The 19,576-nt window shown below is 36.4% G+C and overlaps 2 protein-coding genes across 3 annotated transcripts in view; one reads left to right on the forward strand and one right to left on the reverse strand.

The window, feature by feature from the left end:
• Positions 1–2,555: 2,555 nt before the first annotated feature.
• The window catches only part of gtpbp10 (GTP-binding protein 10 (putative)), a 51,250-nt gene continuing 34,229 nt past the window's right edge, over positions 2,556–19,576 (forward strand). Inside the window, exons 1-10 of one of the 2 annotated variants that reach the window (XM_084435625.1) lie at positions 2,556–2,765; positions 3,767–3,960; positions 4,918–5,009; positions 5,213–5,357; positions 5,644–5,717; positions 7,025–7,077; positions 7,450–7,557; positions 7,642–7,719; positions 8,337–8,460; positions 8,682–9,701. In XM_084435625.1, coding sequence (XP_084291751.1) covers positions 2,733–2,765; positions 3,767–3,960; positions 4,918–5,009; positions 5,213–5,357; positions 5,644–5,717; positions 7,025–7,077; positions 7,450–7,557; positions 7,642–7,719; positions 8,337–8,460; positions 8,682–8,923 — 1,143 coding nt within the window. In that variant the 5' untranslated portion in view covers positions 2,556–2,732 and the 3' untranslated portion in view covers positions 8,924–9,701. Of the gene's footprint in view, positions 2,766–3,766; positions 3,961–4,917; positions 5,010–5,212; positions 5,358–5,643; positions 5,718–7,024; positions 7,078–7,449; positions 7,558–7,641; positions 7,720–8,336; positions 8,461–8,681; positions 9,702–19,576 lie in introns of those variants that run through there. The other variant, XM_084435626.1, reaches the window with a different exon arrangement.
• On the reverse strand, positions 10,373–18,277 carry LOC311276529 (meprin A subunit beta-like). Its single transcript, XM_084386229.1, has 15 exons — positions 18,217–18,277; positions 17,976–18,043; positions 17,835–17,853; positions 17,561–17,599; positions 17,360–17,391; positions 17,176–17,254; positions 16,953–17,070; positions 15,084–15,262; positions 14,704–14,922; positions 14,139–14,291; positions 12,444–12,668; positions 11,901–12,332; positions 11,431–11,589; positions 11,207–11,309; positions 10,373–10,856 (listed from the first exon to the last, which is right to left on the reverse strand). The coding sequence occupies exons 2-15, from the start codon at positions 18,036–18,038 to the stop codon at positions 10,790–10,792; spliced, it is 1,887 nt and encodes a 628-aa protein (XP_084242355.1). The 5' UTR covers positions 18,039–18,043; positions 18,217–18,277; the 3' UTR covers positions 10,373–10,789.

Genomic DNA, 19,576 nt, shown 5'->3' on the forward strand with positions numbered 1-19,576 from the left:
CATGAAGTCCCAGAGACCAGAAATCGTATCGGTAACGGGTAATTTACGCGCTTGTATTACCGCCAGAGACGATGTGTCCCAGCATTCACGGTTTATCTCGCCCAGGTGGCCGGGAGTCTTGCCGCCTCCTGCCCTCTCGGTATTCAGCATCTCGAGATTGGGTATGGAGACCGATGATGCGGTGGCGAGCATCAGCAGACACACTGACAGAAGGCGCCACCACTGGCCGTCAAGGAATCCAATTAATCGTTCCATTGGATCCTATGGAATCAACAGTGAAATCTTTTAGGACTTGAAAACTGTTGCGGTTTATGCGAACCATAAACAAAATACCGCGTAAAACAAAACCTTTTGGAAAAGCAACAAAAGTCCTTTTTCTCCGACCACAGCAAGTGAAATAGCTGCATGTAGCTAAAACAATAGGCTACTCAAGATAATTTAACGTTACTTACAATGTTTAGGTCATTCGTTTGTTTTCTGCGATTGTTCTGCAGACACGTCTCCTGTCATTCCATTGAGGCGAATAATTGGCTTTGACAGAGTGTTTAACGACTTCTGGAGACTTTTAAAGCTCTGCGCGCCCACGTTTCAAACGTCATGCTGTTGACCGTAGCCCATTCCAATTACACTAAAAACCTATTGACGTGGAGAACATAATTAAACCACAATCGAAGCAACACAAGACTTTGAGCTCATGATTAACCTACTATTCTTTTCTTTTTTTTGTAGGGTGAATAAAGTGGGCCTCTTGTTGTTAAACGTGTAATTTAGATTTTTTTATTTTTCATTTTTTTATTTTATTATCCTGCTTTTGTTAACTTTAAGGTCCAACTATAATATATCAATTTAAATAGGCTACAGTTTATATATTTGCAAGGTAGGCTATATACAAATAAACATTTTAAGGATCATGCACTCCAGACAAATTTATTTAAAGTGGGCCATCCCTGACATATCAAAAATGATCCTGTATCTGAACTAAAACACATGATTTATTAATATATGTTTTCAAACAAACATATTCAACAACAAACCCAAAAGCACCTTGGCTATGAGTAAAAATCATCAGTTCACTCAATGTAAAATTCAAAACAACTGAACATGTTGTGTTGACATTAAATTTGATGAAATCTGCATATCAGAATATTCAGTCTATCTTCAGACTATTACACATGCAACAACAAATAGGCCAACAAAAATGAAATAAAAGAAACATTTAAAATGGTAACCATATTGTAAACAGTTTTCTGTCTTTTTTTTAAAACACTTTAAATTAACTTAAATTGTGTAAATACTAGCCTATATAACTTTATATTCTTCATCTAAATTTAGCTCCTCTCATCTTTTCTTCACTCCACAGATTGAACTTATTAAATTATATTTAACTTTCTTTCCTTTCTTCCATCTCTGACTTGAATTATTTCCTAATGGCACACACAATTCTGTTTTCTAAAAAGTAGATATGTCAAAATAACCAGTGAATGTCAATTTATTTAATGAATTTATATTGAAGGTTAAAGGTCGGCCAGTCCCCCTGAATCCCACTTGCCCACTTTATCTTACACATTTAGCCAAAGTGGGCCAACAATATTTAAACGCCTTTGATTTTTTTGGTGTGTGTGTGTAGTTTTCAACAATGGTAATAATAATAATATTATCTCTCAAAGGGAGCTTGCTCATATTTACCTGTCTTATGCCAGTTTTGTTGTCTGACACAGTGGGCATAATTTCTACTGCCAGGTTTTAGGTATCTGTCTTATGAAATAAATAATCAATTATTTGTATATTTTAAACAAGTTATACGAAAAGCTAACTAGGTGACTAACACAAACTAACACGTGGCTAGTTGTAACACACTACTTCCACACATGCTAGCATGACGAAACTTAGTGTATCTACTAGTTGCCATACCAATATATAGAGACAAAATTGTGCCAAAATCCAGAAATCTTTGGAAGATATCACTGAACATTTAGAAGCAAAAGTAAATTTCTTACTTATGTTAATTTTTCATCTCTGTTTGTTGTGTTAATATCAAATTTGTCTGAATGTAAACAATTTTAAACTTATATCTGTTATTTAACAGTTGAGATAGTTCTTTAACCAGCAGAAGACACTAGCCGGGGTTAAATCCCAGTTGCGCAGGTGGGGCATGTTGTCACACTGCGTTACAAAGTGCCCCTATTAGAGCAATGCTATTCTATTATAGACTTTTATGAATTCTATTGAGAAACCATGAGAAAAAGTTGAATAAAAACTGAGAGTCAATGTTCAGAAATTATTAATTATTATTATGTTTTGTATGTTGTATGTCTGGTTTCCGGTGTGTTTGTTGTGAAACTCAAAATGTTTTTGTTTTTTTTAATTATTAAAAAATGCCATTATTTTATATGAAAAAGTTAATAATTGTATTTTATTGAGAAAATATTTTAGTTTGTATTATGTAAACAATTATTATGTGACAGTAACTGTTTTGTTTGTAACTACGGTTAACAGGGAATAAAATGCAAATAATAAAATGTTTTTAAAAATGCCTTTTTTAGTTCTGACTGGGTGAGGCGGAAACATGGACAGCACTTGCAGCCAATCACGGCACACATCGCCATGTTTCCGGAAGCACACACGTGTTTGGTCCTTCACTTCAGCAATGCAGAATAAGGAACGTTGGAAGTAAAAACATATAGATTGTGTGCCAGTTCAGGGCAATATCTGACTTGAGGAGTTGTTTCGGGATGGTCTGGACAAGCAGAGCTTGCTTCCGCAAGGTTAGTAACGTTGGCAAATTTATAGAATGACATTTAGGAAGTCATAGGTGGCCCGACCTTCACATGCTCAGTTTCTGTGTCATTAACAGATCGTGTAACAAATTACTATATGATTATTACTGTTACAAACATGATGCTACACACTTAACATGTTTAGCATATTGTCATCTTGTGGTGAAATGAGTAGAAATCGAGCTGGCACACTGTTCCAATTAACATTATCCATAAATCTGATTTAAGAATTCCTTATTTAGTCTTTTTCAGAGTGGGGTATAGCCTATAGGACTGTAAGACTATTTTCATAAATGAATGCGTTTTATTGGCTAATCGCACTATGGGGTTAGCGCTAGCTGCTGTGTGATGACGTGAATGAGTAGCCTGTTGGTAATTTTCCTGATTTGAACTGCTGTAATCTTGACGTTTGTCTATCCCAGAGGCCCAGAACAGACACACTTTAATTAATGAAACTGAGTATGCTACAAAGTGCGTAATGTTGACGAGGCGTTTGTGGTATCCTTTCGTTTTAAGCTCCTACCTCGACTCTTGAGGATTGAGGTACCTAAGCATGACGTATTTCCTGCTCACTCAGGTCTCACTTCAAAGGGACATCATTTTGAGGGCTCTGTTCTTATGCAGTTGAAGGTTCATTTAGGTTGGGTTTATGAGAAAACATTCTTAATAAACAAACAAACAAACACCAACAGCATAAACCACGTATGTGAAATGTATGCTTTATCTGAACCACAAACGCAAAATGTGACTTTAAATGGTTAGTTCACCCAAAAATGACATTTCTGTCATTAATTACTGACCCCTCGTGTAATTCCAAACCTGTAAGACCTTTGTTCATCTTCGGAACACAAATGAATATATTTGTCATTGTACTGTCAACACCAGAAAATTAGGCTAAATGTCTTTATGCTTGAACATTTCCATGCATTCAAATGTGAAATACAAACAGTTTCGTAAACTTAACTAATTCTGCATCTCTTTTATTTCAGTATGGCAACTTTGTGGATAATATACGGCTGTATGTGAGGGGTGGAAGCGGAGGAATGGGTTTGCCCCGTTTAGGGGGAAATGGGGGAAATGGTGGAGACGTGTGTGTGGTGGCCAAAAAAGGCACTACGTTGAAGCAAATCAAGGACAAACACCCTAACAAACGATTCACTGCAGGTGTTGGTTCAAACAGCAGGTGAGTCATTTTTTCTTAGAAAGAGTATAAGGGTGAGAGAAATGGAAATTGTCAGTAATTCCTCTGAAAGGCAATAGTAGGAATTTATCATATATAATAGGCATAATATAATAGTATTTTTGTCTTTTCAATACATTATGTTTTTAATCTACAATAAGATATTTTAACTGATATATATATTTTTTGTATATATATATATTTTTTTTATACATATACTGTATAAACACATAATCTGTCATGTCATGTCACAGGGCCCTATTTTTGCAGTAACATATTGTGTGATCTCTCCTATTGATTGATTGTGTTGGAGTGAGAAATGCATTTTAGGTGTTATTCTTTTGTCTGGTGAATTTGATGTAAGGAGGTCTTGTTCTGATATAGTTAAGGCTTACTAGCTCCATGCAGAGGATGCATTCACAATCTTTTAAATAGTTGCTATCAAATAGTCTATTGAATTTTCAAGATATTTAGCAGAATGTCCAAGCTTGTTTTTTCATATAAAGAAACTGCGAACCCAAATTTCAAGCTCCATAAAGTCCATTAAAGTAGTGCAAAAATCTTTGCAAGTCTTTAAAAGTTTTGTGAGGAACACTTTGTCGTTATTCATTAAATATTCTTGAGTTCCACCTGTTCAGATTATGATAAATGCAAGACATTTTCATTGTTTGCATGCACCCAGAAAATCAGCACACTGAACATACCCAGAGGAGATGATTCTGTGGACAATTTCTTTGATTTGCATGTGTTTCATTTCAGATTTAAATGTGCAGATGTATGTTTAATTTAAGAGAATGTGCACAAGTCAGTAAATAAACACTTATTTTTGGACTGCTTCTCACAGAAAGCTGTTTATTGACTTTTAAAACCTGATTTTGAGAGCTGTTGAATCTGATTTGTATTGTGCTGATTTTGTTGTATAGAGAGTAGAGACTAAGTATTGTGTGGTGCGTTTGTCAGTATTTGTGCTCTGAGAGGGGTGAAAGGAGAGGACACCCAGGTATTCGCACCTACTGGGATCAGTGTCACAACGGATGGGGGGAGAATACTAGGTAATTCCATTTACACCTCTCTAACATCTGGATCATCCACTGTTTTCCTTTCACATTCCTCATATCACTTCACTTCTTTGTTTGATGTTTTCCTACACATTTTCTCTCACATTTGAACTTATATATCAAATGCCAATTTGTGTTGTTTGTTCCTTTTCACAGTGTACTCTGTGTCATTGAACATTTTATTCTTTTCACTTTAGGGGAGTTGAACTGTGAAGGAGACAGACTTTTGGTGGCTAGAGGTGGTCATGGTGGCTCTCTTCACTCTGGGTTCTTACCCAGTAAAGGTCAAACCAGGCATATTCGGCTGGACCTTAAACTCATTGCAGATCTTGGACTTGTAGGGTGAGATAATCTCTACACAGAATGTGGACTGGGGTGGGAAGTATTGCTGTCAAAAGTAAAGCACATAAAGAGCTAAACATGATGTAGGAAAAATGCACAAAAAATATAATGCATAATTAAACTATACTTGGTATGTAAAAACTTAATTGATTGTGATGTTTTGTCATAAAAAAAACTGCTGTGTCATTCTTTGTGACCCTCCTTGTGTTATTGTTTTTCTGTGTATTTCATTCACACACATCAAACATTTTTTTACAGGTTTGATAGGCTTGTATTATTTTGACAGGTTTCCCAATGCAGGCAAATCCTCCTTGCTGACTGCCTTGTCTCATGCTACACCAATGATTGCCAGCTATCCCTGTGAGTACTGAAAATCAAATTAGTTAAACCAACGTGGTGAAAAGTTGAAATATCTATCCATCTATCCATCCATCCATCTATCTATCCACCCATCTATCCATCCATCTATCCTCAGCAAAAAAAGAAATGGACCTTTTTCAGGATACTGTATTTTAAAGAGAATTTTGTCAAATCCAAATAAGTTTAACAGATCTTTATTGAAATTAAACAATGTTTTTCATGCTTGTTCAGTGAACCATAAACAATTATTGCACATGCACCTGTGGAAAAGTCCTAAAGAAAATTAAGGTCACAGTTACAATAACTAAATAATAAAAAAAAATAGTTTTGTCCTTTGGTTGAGACGTTAAACCGAGGTCCTGACTCTCTGTGGTCATTAAAGATCCCATGGCACTTCTCGAAAGAGTAGGGATGTAACCCCGGTGTCCTGGCCAAATTCCATCCATTAGCCCTAGACAATCATGGCCTCCTAATCATCCCCATCCACTGAATTGGCTCTATCACTCTATCTCCTCTACACCTATAGCTGATGTGTGGTGAGCGCACTGGCGCCGCTGTTCTGTGACTGCTGTCGCATCATCCAAGTGGATGTTGCACACTGGTGGTGGTGGAGGAGGAGGAGAGATCCCCTGATATGATTGTAAAGCGCTTTGGGTGTACAGTAATACATATGAAAGCGCTATATAAAATGCCTCATTCATTCATTCAATAACTTGGGACATTAAAGAGACCTTTTCGCTGACTCTGTAAAAACACCAGAAGAAAGATGCCCAGGGTCCCCAATCACCTGTGTGAACATGCCATAGTCCTGCTGCAGGGAGGCATGAGGACTGCAATTGTGAACCGAGCAATAAACTGTAATGTCCGTAATGTAAGACAGTGCAAGGAAACAGGACAGTTGATCGTGTTTGCGGTGCCAAAACACATGTAACTTTGTGTCTCCTCAGTCGTGAGGTTGCAAGTGCCCTGGTGGAAGAGTGGAGTAACATCTCACAGCAAGAACTGACAAATTTGCTGCAGTCATTGAGGATGAGATGCACTATAGCTCTTAAAGCATCTGCTATCTACACCAGATATTCACTACTGGTTTTGATATTGGCCTCCCTTTCAGGGACTCATTTAATTTCTGTTCATCAAATGTCTGTGAAATGTGTTCAGTTTACGTCTCAGTTGTTAAATCTTTTTATTTTCTTACAGATATTTCCACATAATAAGACATTTTCAGGAAAAAAATCAGTTGAAAGTGGAAGTATGTTGCGTATATGATATATATTGCTGTTTTTACAATGATCCCCTTTTCCCCTCAGTTACAACTTTAAGACCTGAAATCGGAAAGATCATGTATGATGACCACAAGCAGGTAGGATGACATGCTCTTCAAAATGCTGAACTCATAACATTCACTCATCTCAGCAAGATGCTATCATGTCATTACTTAATGTAGTTACAACAGTGACATGCCTGTTCAGAAGACCACATTGTGTGAAGAGTCTTTGTTTTTAATTTAAGGATATAACTAAATTAGGTTTATTCTGCATACTGATTGACAAGCTTGGTTTTGACCTTTTCCCATAAAGAGAATTAAACCAAAATTACAATATACAGTTACATTTTTAATTAACAGATCTTTAGCAAATGTGATTTTATATTGCATGTTGTGTCTTATAATTCACACTTCTTCAGACTGAAGAGTTACGTCAGAATGAGTTACAGAAGTTATTTTTCTCTGAAGGTTTCAGTGGCAGACTTACCAGGACTCATTGAAGGTGCTCACGTGAATAAAGGCATGGGACACAAGTTTCTCAAGCATGTGGAAAGAACCAAGCAGCTTTTGTTTGTGGTACTGCGTTCAGTCTGTTATGTTGTGAACTTAATGTTAAGTACTGGGAGAGTTGTATAGTAATCTCATGTTCTGATGTTTCAGGTCGATATCTGTGGGTTTCAGCTAGCTAGTAACACCCCATTTAGGTCTGCATTTGAAACTGTACTGCTTTTAACCAAGGTAAATACATACACTACCGTTCCTAAGTTTGGGGGTTAAAAAAAAGAAAAAAAAAGAAAAAGATTATCCGTCAAGAATGTATTGAATTGATCAAAAGCAATAAAGACATTTATAAAATTACAAAAGACTGCTATTTCAAATAAATGCTGTTCTTTTGAACTTTTCATGAAAGAATCATAAATAAATAGGCAGCACAACTGTTTTCAACATTGAAAATAATATTCTTGAGCGTCAAATAAGCAAATAATAGCTGCTGAAAATTTAGCTTTGCCATTACAGAAATAAATTACATTATCAAATATATTAAAATAGAAAACGGTTATTTTAAATTGTAACATTTCACAATATTACTGACTGTTTTACTGTTTTTTTTTTCCAGTCACTTGTTTTTTATAAAATAAATGTAGCTTTAGTGAGCATAAGGGACATCTTTCAAAAACATAAAAAAAACTCATACCAACCCCAAACCTTTAAAAAGTAGTGCAAACACACACATACACACATATAGCCCATGTCACATGTGAACTAATTAAAACACTACTGCTTTTCTCAATGAAATGCTTCTGTATACAAGATTTTGCTGCATAACTTGCTCTTGATCCTTTTTTGTTGATCAGGAGCTGGAGTTGTATAAGGAGGAACTGTTAGACAAGCCAGCCATCCTGGTCATAAATAAGATGGACCTCCCTGAGGCTCAGGGCCGGCTCAGAGAGCTGGAAGCTCACTTGGAGAACCAGGAAGGTAGGTATTATTGGAAGCAAACAAGCTATTTAGGGACTATTATATAGGTAATATCATGAATATTAGTTATTTTATATATTTATTATATATTATTATATATATATATTATTATATTTTGCTGAAATGCAGGCCTAATGTGATTGTTCCACTGCACTGACCTTTACATTTTTCTGCGTTTTTCCTTGATTGATAACTTTAGAGTGATGCTCTGCTTTCCCTAGAATCAAGCCACATCTTTCCTGAGGACTTCACCCCTAAAACACTAATGCGTTTTATGCACATCGTCCCAGTCTCTGCTACGACTGGCCTTGGACTGCCCTTGCTCAAGTCCCTCATTCGTCAATCACTTGAGGAGCAGGATGACATAGAAACTGAGGGTCAGCGCAGTGAGAAGCTACTCAAGTTGAGAAGGGAGATTCCCACTTCATCCATACCCAGCTGGGGGTTTCCTCAACCAACCTGAGGTCACATATTCAGGTTTAGGTATGGCAGTCCATAAACAATCCTCAGGGATACTGTTGAACATTTGCTGACCTGTGAAATATTCAATGTGTGGCTACAAGGAACACAAATGGCATGTTTTTCATTTAACAAATCAGTCTAGGTTGTATAGACTAGTATCTGTGCCTTATATGTCTTTACATTTCAATGTAACTGTGCATTCATGTTTAAAGTTGGTTTTAGCTAGTCTCCGAGTCTGATCAGGCTGGTCTGGTTTGCTGGTTTTAAAGGGGTTTTGGGAAATTGTCAGTTGAACAGGCTGAGAGACCTTTTTTTTCCCCAACAAGGTAGTAAGACACTAAAAAGGCATAATCATATAAATTTGATTTAAGTCTATTGACAGTGACTGCCTTTAGTTTTACTTATCACCAAGTTCGCGTCACTGTTTTTCAAGGTCTTGCATTTTGCGGAAAAATGTATGACACAATCTGAGCTCTACTGCCATCTGCTGAGATTTCATGCTGCTTTTTGTGATGTAGGTATCTCATGCCTTCATTGATTTGTTTCATACTAGATTATACTGTACCAGATATTATGAGAGTGAGACTGAATGGAAGGATGAACTGTGAAGCAAAAAAAAAGTCACATGTTAACCAAATCCAGGTATGAATTAAAGTTTGGTCAAGATGTCAATAAAGTAGAGAAACCGATTTGACCGTTGTTGTTTTTTGTAAGTCAGCAAGCTGAAAGTTCAAAGGGATTTTAACATTTCATAGAACTGTTACAATAAATATATAATTCCTTGTTATTATTTCTATGGTAATAGTGGTGTCGTGGCATTATTAAACCAATCACCACTTGACCGAGCACTTAAGCCAAAGTTAGTGCAAATGTTTTCTTTCTGAGTTCTCAAGTGGTTTTTATTGTAATGCTGTTTATCAGAAAACCTTCCTCGTGATATTTTTCATCATATCTAACATAAATGTGTATGTCCTCTTGTTCACCTGCAGACAAGTAGCAGCTCCACCATATGCCACTAGATGGAACTAAAATCTTGCAGGTGGTTTCAATTGCAGGCCAAACCAGGGTGCATAGGGCTCCTTTTCATGTTAGAGGCCCTGTCCCAAATGGCACCCTAAACACTTGCGGTCTTCCCACAAGTGCAGTTTTGTGACGTAACGCCGCTTTGACTGTCGGGAAGTAATCTGCTGCGGAGCTCACAAAAGTGCATATCAAGGGCGCATATCGACCACAAAAGGGGAGCCCGCGAGCACCCTTCTGAGACCTAAAATGACTAATTGGACACCCAACGGTCTCATGGACTTAACGGACACAAGACCGAAAGTGCATATGAAGTGTGCCATTTGGGACAGGGCCAAACTCAGACAGTGGGCGGTTTCGGAGTTTGCAGAGTTTCCATCTGTCAAATTTGTATGCATATTCACATATATATTATATTCACATTCAAACACACTTTTTAGTCATATTTATTAAACTGATTACTTGCAAAACATTACTTGATTTATATTAAAAAGAACATTTCAAGGTTAGATTAGTATTTTACAGACCATAGTATTCATGCAGTGATTAATAACATTGAAAAGACTCAGATATGGCAAATATTTACTATAACCTCCACAGAGAATGTGTGAATCTAACATTATTAAAGAGTTTGACAATAAATTGCTTATTTATAAATTGTTATAATTAACTCCAAGAATAACATTGATTGTAAATGAATGAATATAAACTTAAAATGTTCAGCTCTTTTCATTAACAATACACATTTATCTATCATATCCCAGAAAGCTGAAGATAGATGTAGTTCTTTGGCATTGAACTCATGTGTAGTCAGACATGGGGAAGTGATTAGAGTGATTTCTTATGATTATCTCACTAGCAAAAGAAAGCAAAGCACCAAGATGACCAGAGAGGAAGCAGTCTTGGCACAATCACTAAAAGAAGAACAGTGAAAAATAAACATTATTAATGCAATAGAACCAATCAGTTCTTTTTTCACAAAAAATCAGAAGATAAAAACTATAATGGAGTCAGATTAATTATATTGAATTCAGAAAAATAACTGATTATGCACGTCATCCTTTAACTGATTTTTGTTACTACTATTAGTTCAAAATACCAGTGTAAGCTTCCAGCCTTACAGATGTTACTATATTCACTCAGTATATGTGTTCTCTCCTACATTATCTAAAATTTTGTTTTATTTTTTAAACTACTTTCTAAAAATATTTTAGTTTTCTGTGTTTTAACTAAGGACACAAACAGAGGTTAAAAGGATATTCACCTTGAAGCATATGGTACGGCACTTGTCTCAGGAGAAACGTTGAAGTTCTTCACTGTCACTTTAGGGCAGGGTAGAGAGTCCTTCTGAAGGAGCCCTGAGATATCTGGATTGGAAAACAACATTTATGGACACGAGAAAGTGGGACGCAATAGAAATATATCATAGATTTTGCTCAGTTTGCTTCAAGTTAAACTTGTTCTCTGAGGTTACTTCACAAAACCTACCTTGCATGGTAAGGAGAAATATGATGTCACCACCCTTGATAAACTCTCTTCTAGTCAGATCATAATTTGTTATGCCATATATATAAACCCAAGGACCCACAAATACAGACTCATCGCTGATGACAACTTGAATTCTGTTGTTTCGAGGATTGTTCCAATCTATAAATATATATATAAAAAAATGTTGCTATTAAAGGCACACTATGCAGTTTCCGTTTTTCTCAAACAGTGACCCCTAGAGTCGCTGTGGAGTACTTGTATTTAACGTTACTGTCGTAAAAACCACTCACGCAGAGCCGTCTCTGCACTCTTCCGAACATGCTTTCTTCTTTCTTAAGGTACAAATCTTGCACAGCGTGCCTTTAAAAGGGCCTTCAACGCCTTCAACGCTACAGATAATAACTTTGATTCTCAACTAAGTTAAATGCTGCATATAAACAGATGTGATAGAAAAATAATAGGATCCTCACCGGGAGATGCCAAAGCAGGGTCAGTGGTGATGCTTTGTTCTAAGGACATGCGCTTCTGCATGTGTGGATTCTGGTCAAGCATCTGGAAGGTTATTTGTCTCCATGGACAAGGCCACTGCAACTGGTCATCATATGCACCAGATACCAGACGAACATACATTAAAAGGTAATTCATCTCATTCACTAATGCAGCCTGAAAGCGATAATCATCACTGGAGTAATACAATGGACTGTAATGTGTTGAAGATTCCCTTATTGAAAAGTCCTTTATCTGCCATGTGTGCGGACACTCAGTCTCTGAAATATTGATATCATCCAGTGAGAAGCCTCCACGGGACTTTCCAGCTCCTTTACGGGCTTCAAATACAACTTGGAAGGTTTTATTTGCATTCAGTGACACATGATGCAGTTTCCAGTAATTACCAGGGAGTTCTGCAAGAAATGAAAAGGTAAAATTAAACATTTTAGGAACATGTTAAAAGCATAGGTCGACACATGTTTTTTCCCCTGTAATATTACATTATACTTGAAGAAGAGACAGACCTGTGATCTGATCCATAAGTCTGAGAGTTCCTCTGTTGTCTGCTTCATTCTGGTACTCTCGGATCCAGATGTTGAGCTGGTCAGACTCATTACCGCTGTGATAGTAGTAGAACTGCAGGCACTGGACTTTGCAGTCTCTTTTAGGGGTCATTGTCTTGCTCTCCATTCTGGCTGTGTCCCCTTCCTTTCTCCCCTCAGTGCTGAAGTGCATGAAAAAAGACATCCCTGCAGACATGAAAACAGGTGCATAGTTGTGTAGAACTGGGTGGTACAGTGACTGCTTCTGTGGATATAGTGAAGCATTTATTTTTGGGCAATTAAAATAAAGTCTTTTGCTGTAGGGGTGCAACGGATCGCAGTTGATCCTAGATCCGTACGGGCCAGAATCGGCACGCATGCGATTCATGGATTAAATTGCCAAGTTTAACCGTCATAGAAAGTTTATCATTTGGACGTGTTTTGTCTTGCCAATTTACACATTCAAACAATTTTAAACGCGGAAAAATTGGGACTCTCGCGTTATTTATAAATGAAAATCAAAGTTACATTTACCTAGTTACAATACATAGCCCCGGTCATCCTCTCCTTAATACAGTGCAGTCGCCCTGTCCCATGTGCAGAAAAACACCCCCAAAGCATGATGCTACCACCCCCATGCTTCACAGTAGGGATGGTGTTCTTGGGATGGTACTCATCAATCTTCTTCCTCCAAACACGTTTAGTGGAATTATGACCAAAAAGTTCTATTTTGGTCTCATCTGACAACATGATTTTCTCCCATGACTCCTCTGGATCATCCAAATGGTCATTGGCAAACTTAAGAGGGCCCTTGACATGTGCTGGTTTAAGCAGGGGAACCTTCCGTGCCATGCATGATTTCAAACCATGACGTCTTAGTGTATTACCAACAGTAACCTTGGAAACGGTGGTCCCAGCTCTTTTCAGGTCATTGACCAGCTCCTCCCGTGTAGTTCTGGGCTGATTTCTCACCTTTCTTAGGATCATTGAGACCCCACGAGGTGAGATCTTGCATGGAGCCCCAGTCCGAGGGAGATTGACAGTCATGTTTAGCTTCTTCCATTTTCTAATGATTGCTCCAACAGTGGACCTTTTTTCACCAAGCTGCTTGGCAATTTCCCCGTAGCCCTTTCCAGCCTTGTGGAGGTGTACAATTTTGTCTCTAGTGTCTCTGGACAGCTCTTTGGTCTTGGCCATGTTAGTAGTTGGATTCTTACTGATTGTATGGGGTGGACAGGTGTCTTTATGCAGCTAACGACCTCAAACAGGTGCATCTAATTTAGGATAATAAATGGAGTGGAGGTGGACATTTTAAAGGCAGACTAACAGGTCTTTGAGGGTCAGAATTCTAGCTGATAGACAGGTGTTCAAATACTTATTTGCAGCTGTATCATACAAATAAATAGTTAAAAAATCATATATTGTGATTTCTGGATTTTTTTTTTTTTTTTAGATTATGTCTCTCACAGTGGACATGCACCTACGATGACAATTTCAGACCCCTTCATGATTTCCAAGTGGGAGAACTTGCAAAATAGCAGGGTGTTAAAATACTTATTTTCCTCACTGTATATAAATATATATACAAATACTGTGTGTTTTGTGATCCATTGCACCACTATCTTCCTGTGATATCAAAACAGACACATTCCACTGTCTGACTGTAACGGATCTCACCATTTTGTTCTTTGCTTAAGTAGGTGTGGTCAGTCACATTGATGCCACTCACTGACTTCACTCTCTGCCAGCCATAAACAGCAGAACAGACACTCATCTGACACAGAGATTCATCATCAAAACTGTAGTGGTCAAGGAAAGAAATGGAGGAATCTGTAATCCAAACAGAAAAGCACTCAGGCAAAATCATTTGCATATCCAAATTTTGCCCTCAACATATTTTGTTAATCCTGGAACAACATTTGAAACATCCAGGATGTTGATGTTGAAAATTGATTGCAAATCAATTCCTTACAACTACCCACACATGACATGTGTGTTGTCTTTTTATGAATTTAATAATATTTGTTTTCATGCAGTACCAGGAAGGACTTAACAGGAAGTGACTTCACATTTTTACCTGAGAATGTATGTATGTATGTACCAACAAATATTTAAAACAAATATTCTAAAGTTAAATTCCTTAAAGGACAACACATTTTCCCTGGTCTTCCACATCAGACTTCAATTTCCACTAAAACATCCACAAACTGCAAAATAAAAACAATGTGTGTAAAATACTCACTGCATTTATAGAGTTTGTTGAGCTCAATCGCATCATATTCACTGATGTCCAGGTGTTGACCAATCACATCTCGGAACTCAGGGAGCTTGGTGATGATCGTGGATCCATTACCGTTACTGAAGGCATTTTTATCATAATGCATCACAGAGTAATAGTCATATGGGGTGCCTTGGGTGGTGATCTCATTCTCGCTGTATTTATTGAAATTTCCCTCATAGCCTGAAAATAAACACTATATGGAGTTATTAAGGTGATTATTCATAAAGAATGGCTTATTAAAGTGCTGATTAGTTAAATGGGCACTGCAATCAGTATGTCAGTGAATATCTGTATTTTACTGTTTTACTCTTTTCCTAAAAATAATAAAAGTTCAGAGCAACCTTTTATGATGTTTTCAAATTTGATGGTCAAATAATCATCTCTGTCATATCTTGACTGCTCATGCAAAAATCCTAGTGCATGGAGAAACTCATGCTCAACAATGGCTTTTATTCCACAGCCATTTCCAATGGAAAGAGTCTGGCGTCCAGGAGATGTGCGCCCGACATATGACCAACACCTGCAAAATAAGAGAGAGATAACGGCACATTCACGCAGCACATATGTGCATTCATATTTTATCAGTTAAAATTGGTAATTACTCATCACCTTCAGTTCCATTATCATGTGGACTCCCACAAGGGTCCATACTGAGTCCTATTCTATTTTCCTTATATATGTTACCTTTGGGTTCTATTTTCAGGAAATATGAGATCACATATCACTGTTATGCGGATGACACTCAAATGTACGTCCCACTACATCCTCTTGATAAGTCTTGTTCCAATCTTGTAAAGTGTCTCGATGAGGTAAAGTGCTGGATGGCTAAGAATTTTCTCCACTTAAATGAGAGCAAAACTGATGTTGTTGTTTTTGGCCCTTTTGGTTTTTCACCACTTATCTCGACTTATTTGGGACCACTATCCAGAAATGTTCACCCATGTGCAAAAAATCTGGGTGTATTTTTTGACTCAGAATTAAATTTTACAAAACAAGTGAGTGCTGTGGTGAAAAGTAGTTTCTACTACTTAAGATTAATAGCGAAAATGAAACCTATGCTCTCATCGAGGGATTTGGAGACGATCATCCATGCTTTTATATTATCTAGATTGGACTATTGTAACGTGATATATTTGGGACTCTCTCAGTCATTGCTGAACCGATTGCAGCTGGTTCAAAATGCCGCTGCCAGACTATTGACCAATACGAGGAAGAGTGATAGAATCACTCCAATTCTAACATCCCTTCAATGGCTACCTATCAAATTTCGGATCGATTTCAAGACTTTAATATTCATTTTTAAAATTTTAAATGATCTCGCACCCTTTTATCTAACTGATCTTATTATTTTGCACCAGCCAGTAAAGAATCTGAGATCGGCAGATAAATTATTGCTCCGGGTACCGCGGTCCGGACTCAAACGGAAAGGTGATCGAGCCTTTTCGATAGCCGGTCCTAGGTTATGGAATTCCTTACCTCTTGCCATCCGCTCCATCCCCACATTACATTCTTTTAAAACGGCTTTAAAAAAGCACTTTTATAGTTTGGCATTTAACTCCGACCTAGGAGAGACCTAAATATATAAATTTTCTGTTGTTGTGTTTTATTCTCTTTGTTTGGTTTTATTGATGGAATTGTACAGCACTTTGGGCTGCACTTGAGGCAGTAGAAATGTGCTATATAAAAAACTAAACTAAACTAAACTAAACTAAACTAAACTAAACTAAACTAATTTTGTCTGGTAGTGTAAAATAATTTGTTAACTCATGAATGTTTTAAGGCCCTTTCACACCAAGATCGATAACTATAACGATAACTATAGGCTTATTAGCATCCACACCAGCGGACAATAATGTTCTGTTTATTATAAGTGCACACTGAGTTTTGTCATCGGCCACTTTTTTCCATTAGCTGGAAAAAAAAAAAAATCTGAAACTAATTCTAACGATATTTTTCAGTGAGAAGCCTCCACTGGGGTTTCCAGCTCCTTTACTCACTTCAAATACAAATTAGTTACAAATACTATCATCGATATAGTTGAGGTGTGGACTCTGCTATTCTTTTATATTTAGAATGAGCGTTAAAGTTATCGCTCTAGGTGTGAATGGGCCTTTATACTATACATTCAGTAGTATAGTTTAGGCTGTATCGGAATAGTCTATAATTCCACATATTACTAATATTGTGGATTAACTGGAAGCATACTGTACCCTTCAAGACTCTCCACAGAGATGTAAAAATCTTCAGCTGCTCGGGGCTTAAAGTCAATACATGATTTCAGTCTGAACTGCTCAAAAGCTCTCAAAATGACTCCTTTATAGTTCATACCTATAATCACAATCAAAAATACATGATGGATGAAAAATATATAACAGTAAAACTACTTAAAAAATTATTTCTTAAACTGTAAGTGAGAAATCCATGTTTTCTTACTGAGATTCACACTCAGCTCATAGGGGACGGGAATATCCCACCGGTACTTATTCCCAAGAATGGCACTCCTTTGATTAGGCTTTAAAACAAATTGTTTTAAGTACCCTTAGAAATATCATATTGACTGATTTCTGAATTATCCAATATTCAATGTACTTTGAGAATTTCTTAGAACAGAACTCACCACCATGATGTCTCCTTCTCTGAGATTTAAACCTAGCAATCAGTTTAAAGTAAATATGCTTGTGTTCAGTTTACAGTAAATATGCTTGAATAAAATAGGAGTATAAATAATGATTTATGAACAAAAACAGATATGTTAGCTTACTGCTAATATAAAAGTACTTTAGTTCTTGAGATAATATAGTAGTATATAGTATTATACCTTTGTTTATATCTGGAATGCCCTTCCATTCCTCAGTTCCTTTGAGAAATATATAATGAAGGAAACAAAAGAAGACAAAGATGTTATGTCGGAAAATAGAATTGAGTGCTAGACAAAAACACAATTTTAGTGAAACAATCTGAAAGTTAAATGAGAAAAAAAGAGGAATCAAAACGTCAGACCGTAATCACAACAGGATCTTTTACACTGTGCAAGTGAGACATATCACAATAAGATTACAACTGATTCACGTCAGTGACTGAGCTGTACTTACCATTTATATCAGGTTGTGGCTGAGAACATGAGATATGAAAACAATACTCAGACATCAAACAAATATTTTTAAAAATCAATAACTGTTTATCACCTTTACAAGGACAATGTATTATAACAGAAACCTATATATCCAACTTACCATTGGGGATGCAAGACAAAGTGCCAAAGCCAAACTCAGCAGAAGAAAAGCACATAACTGCATTTTTACTGGGAATCATAATGATACATTTTATGAATGATGTTTTATTATTTGCATTAATTTTGCATTGCAAGCAAAATGCAAGGAATACACCAAGAATGTAATAATGTTGGAAAAAAAATCTTAATTACATTTAAGACCATGAAAATATGTGATTAAAAAAGAAAAGTGGGATACATACCAGTTCAGTTCAGTCATTTACAGCTAAAGTTAAAACATAAAACTGCTGACCACCGAGCTTGGCAGGTAATAATCAAGTGAGAGTCCCTTGATGTCTGACAGGTTATTTAAACATGCAGTTAGTGCAGTTTTATTTTATTTACTTCCTTATGAGCTTCCATTGGACAATGACTCACACACACACACACACACACACACACACACACACACACACACACACACACACACACACACACACACACACACACACACACACACACACACACACACACACACACACACACACACACACACACACACACACACACACACACACACACACACACACACACACCGCATTTAGCACATATAGCATAGAACAATCCATCAAAGTTACTTTAACCTTTTAAGTTGCAAACATTATTTTGATGTGTTCTGGTAATAGGAATTTTGAAACATTGAATTTTTATGTTTTTAATGAAACTGTCTTGATAATTTTGAAAACTGGGCAGTGGCTTTCTAGTTCCCGGCATGCTTTGCAGTGGACTGGATAAGGAAAATAAAGGTTAAAAAGTTTTTGGTAACACTTTATTCAGTTATAAGTCACTTATAAGTTATTAGTTAATGATTAATCATTTATAAAACATGACTATACATTCATAAATGATTAATAAGTGATGTGCTAACATTTTATAAATGTTTTATTAATTCGGTTACAAGTCATTTTTAAATTATTAGTTAATGATTAACTAATCATTTACAAAACATAACTATACATTCATAAATGATTAATAAGTGATATGCTAACAATTTACAAATGTGTTGTAAGTTATCAAACGAAATAAATTAAACAGATCAATAGTAGATGATTGATAAGTTATTAGCGGAGACAATATTTATTGTATTTAAGTATTCATTTAAGTATTTATGTCAACATTGTTTTAGTATCATTATCTCAATAAACAATGGTTAATCATGAACAAATGATGAACAAACCATTAATAAATGATCATTATATCATTTATTGATTTTCATTTTCATTTCATTATTTATTTGTAAAGCACATTTAAAAACAACGGTTGACCAAAGTGCTGTACAGATCCTTTTACTCAAAGAAAAACAGAACAGATTATAATCTATAAAATAAGAACACAAAACTAAATAATTAATTGAAAACCAACATTAAGAAAATATGTTTTAAGCTTTGATTTAAAAATGGAGAGTGATGGGATCGATACCGGACCCGGTAGGCTATTTCAGAGTGTAGGGCCTGCTATCGCAAAAGCTCTGTCTCCTCGATGTTTTATCCTAGATCTACGGACAGAGAGCAATCCAAGGTTGCCAGACCTAATTGACCTAGATGGGTTATGAGAACTTAATCA

The sequence above is a fragment of the Rutilus rutilus genome (genome assembly GCF_951802725.1).
Source record: "Rutilus rutilus genome assembly, chromosome: 17".
NCBI lineage: Eukaryota > Metazoa > Chordata > Actinopteri > Cypriniformes > Leuciscidae > Rutilus > Rutilus rutilus.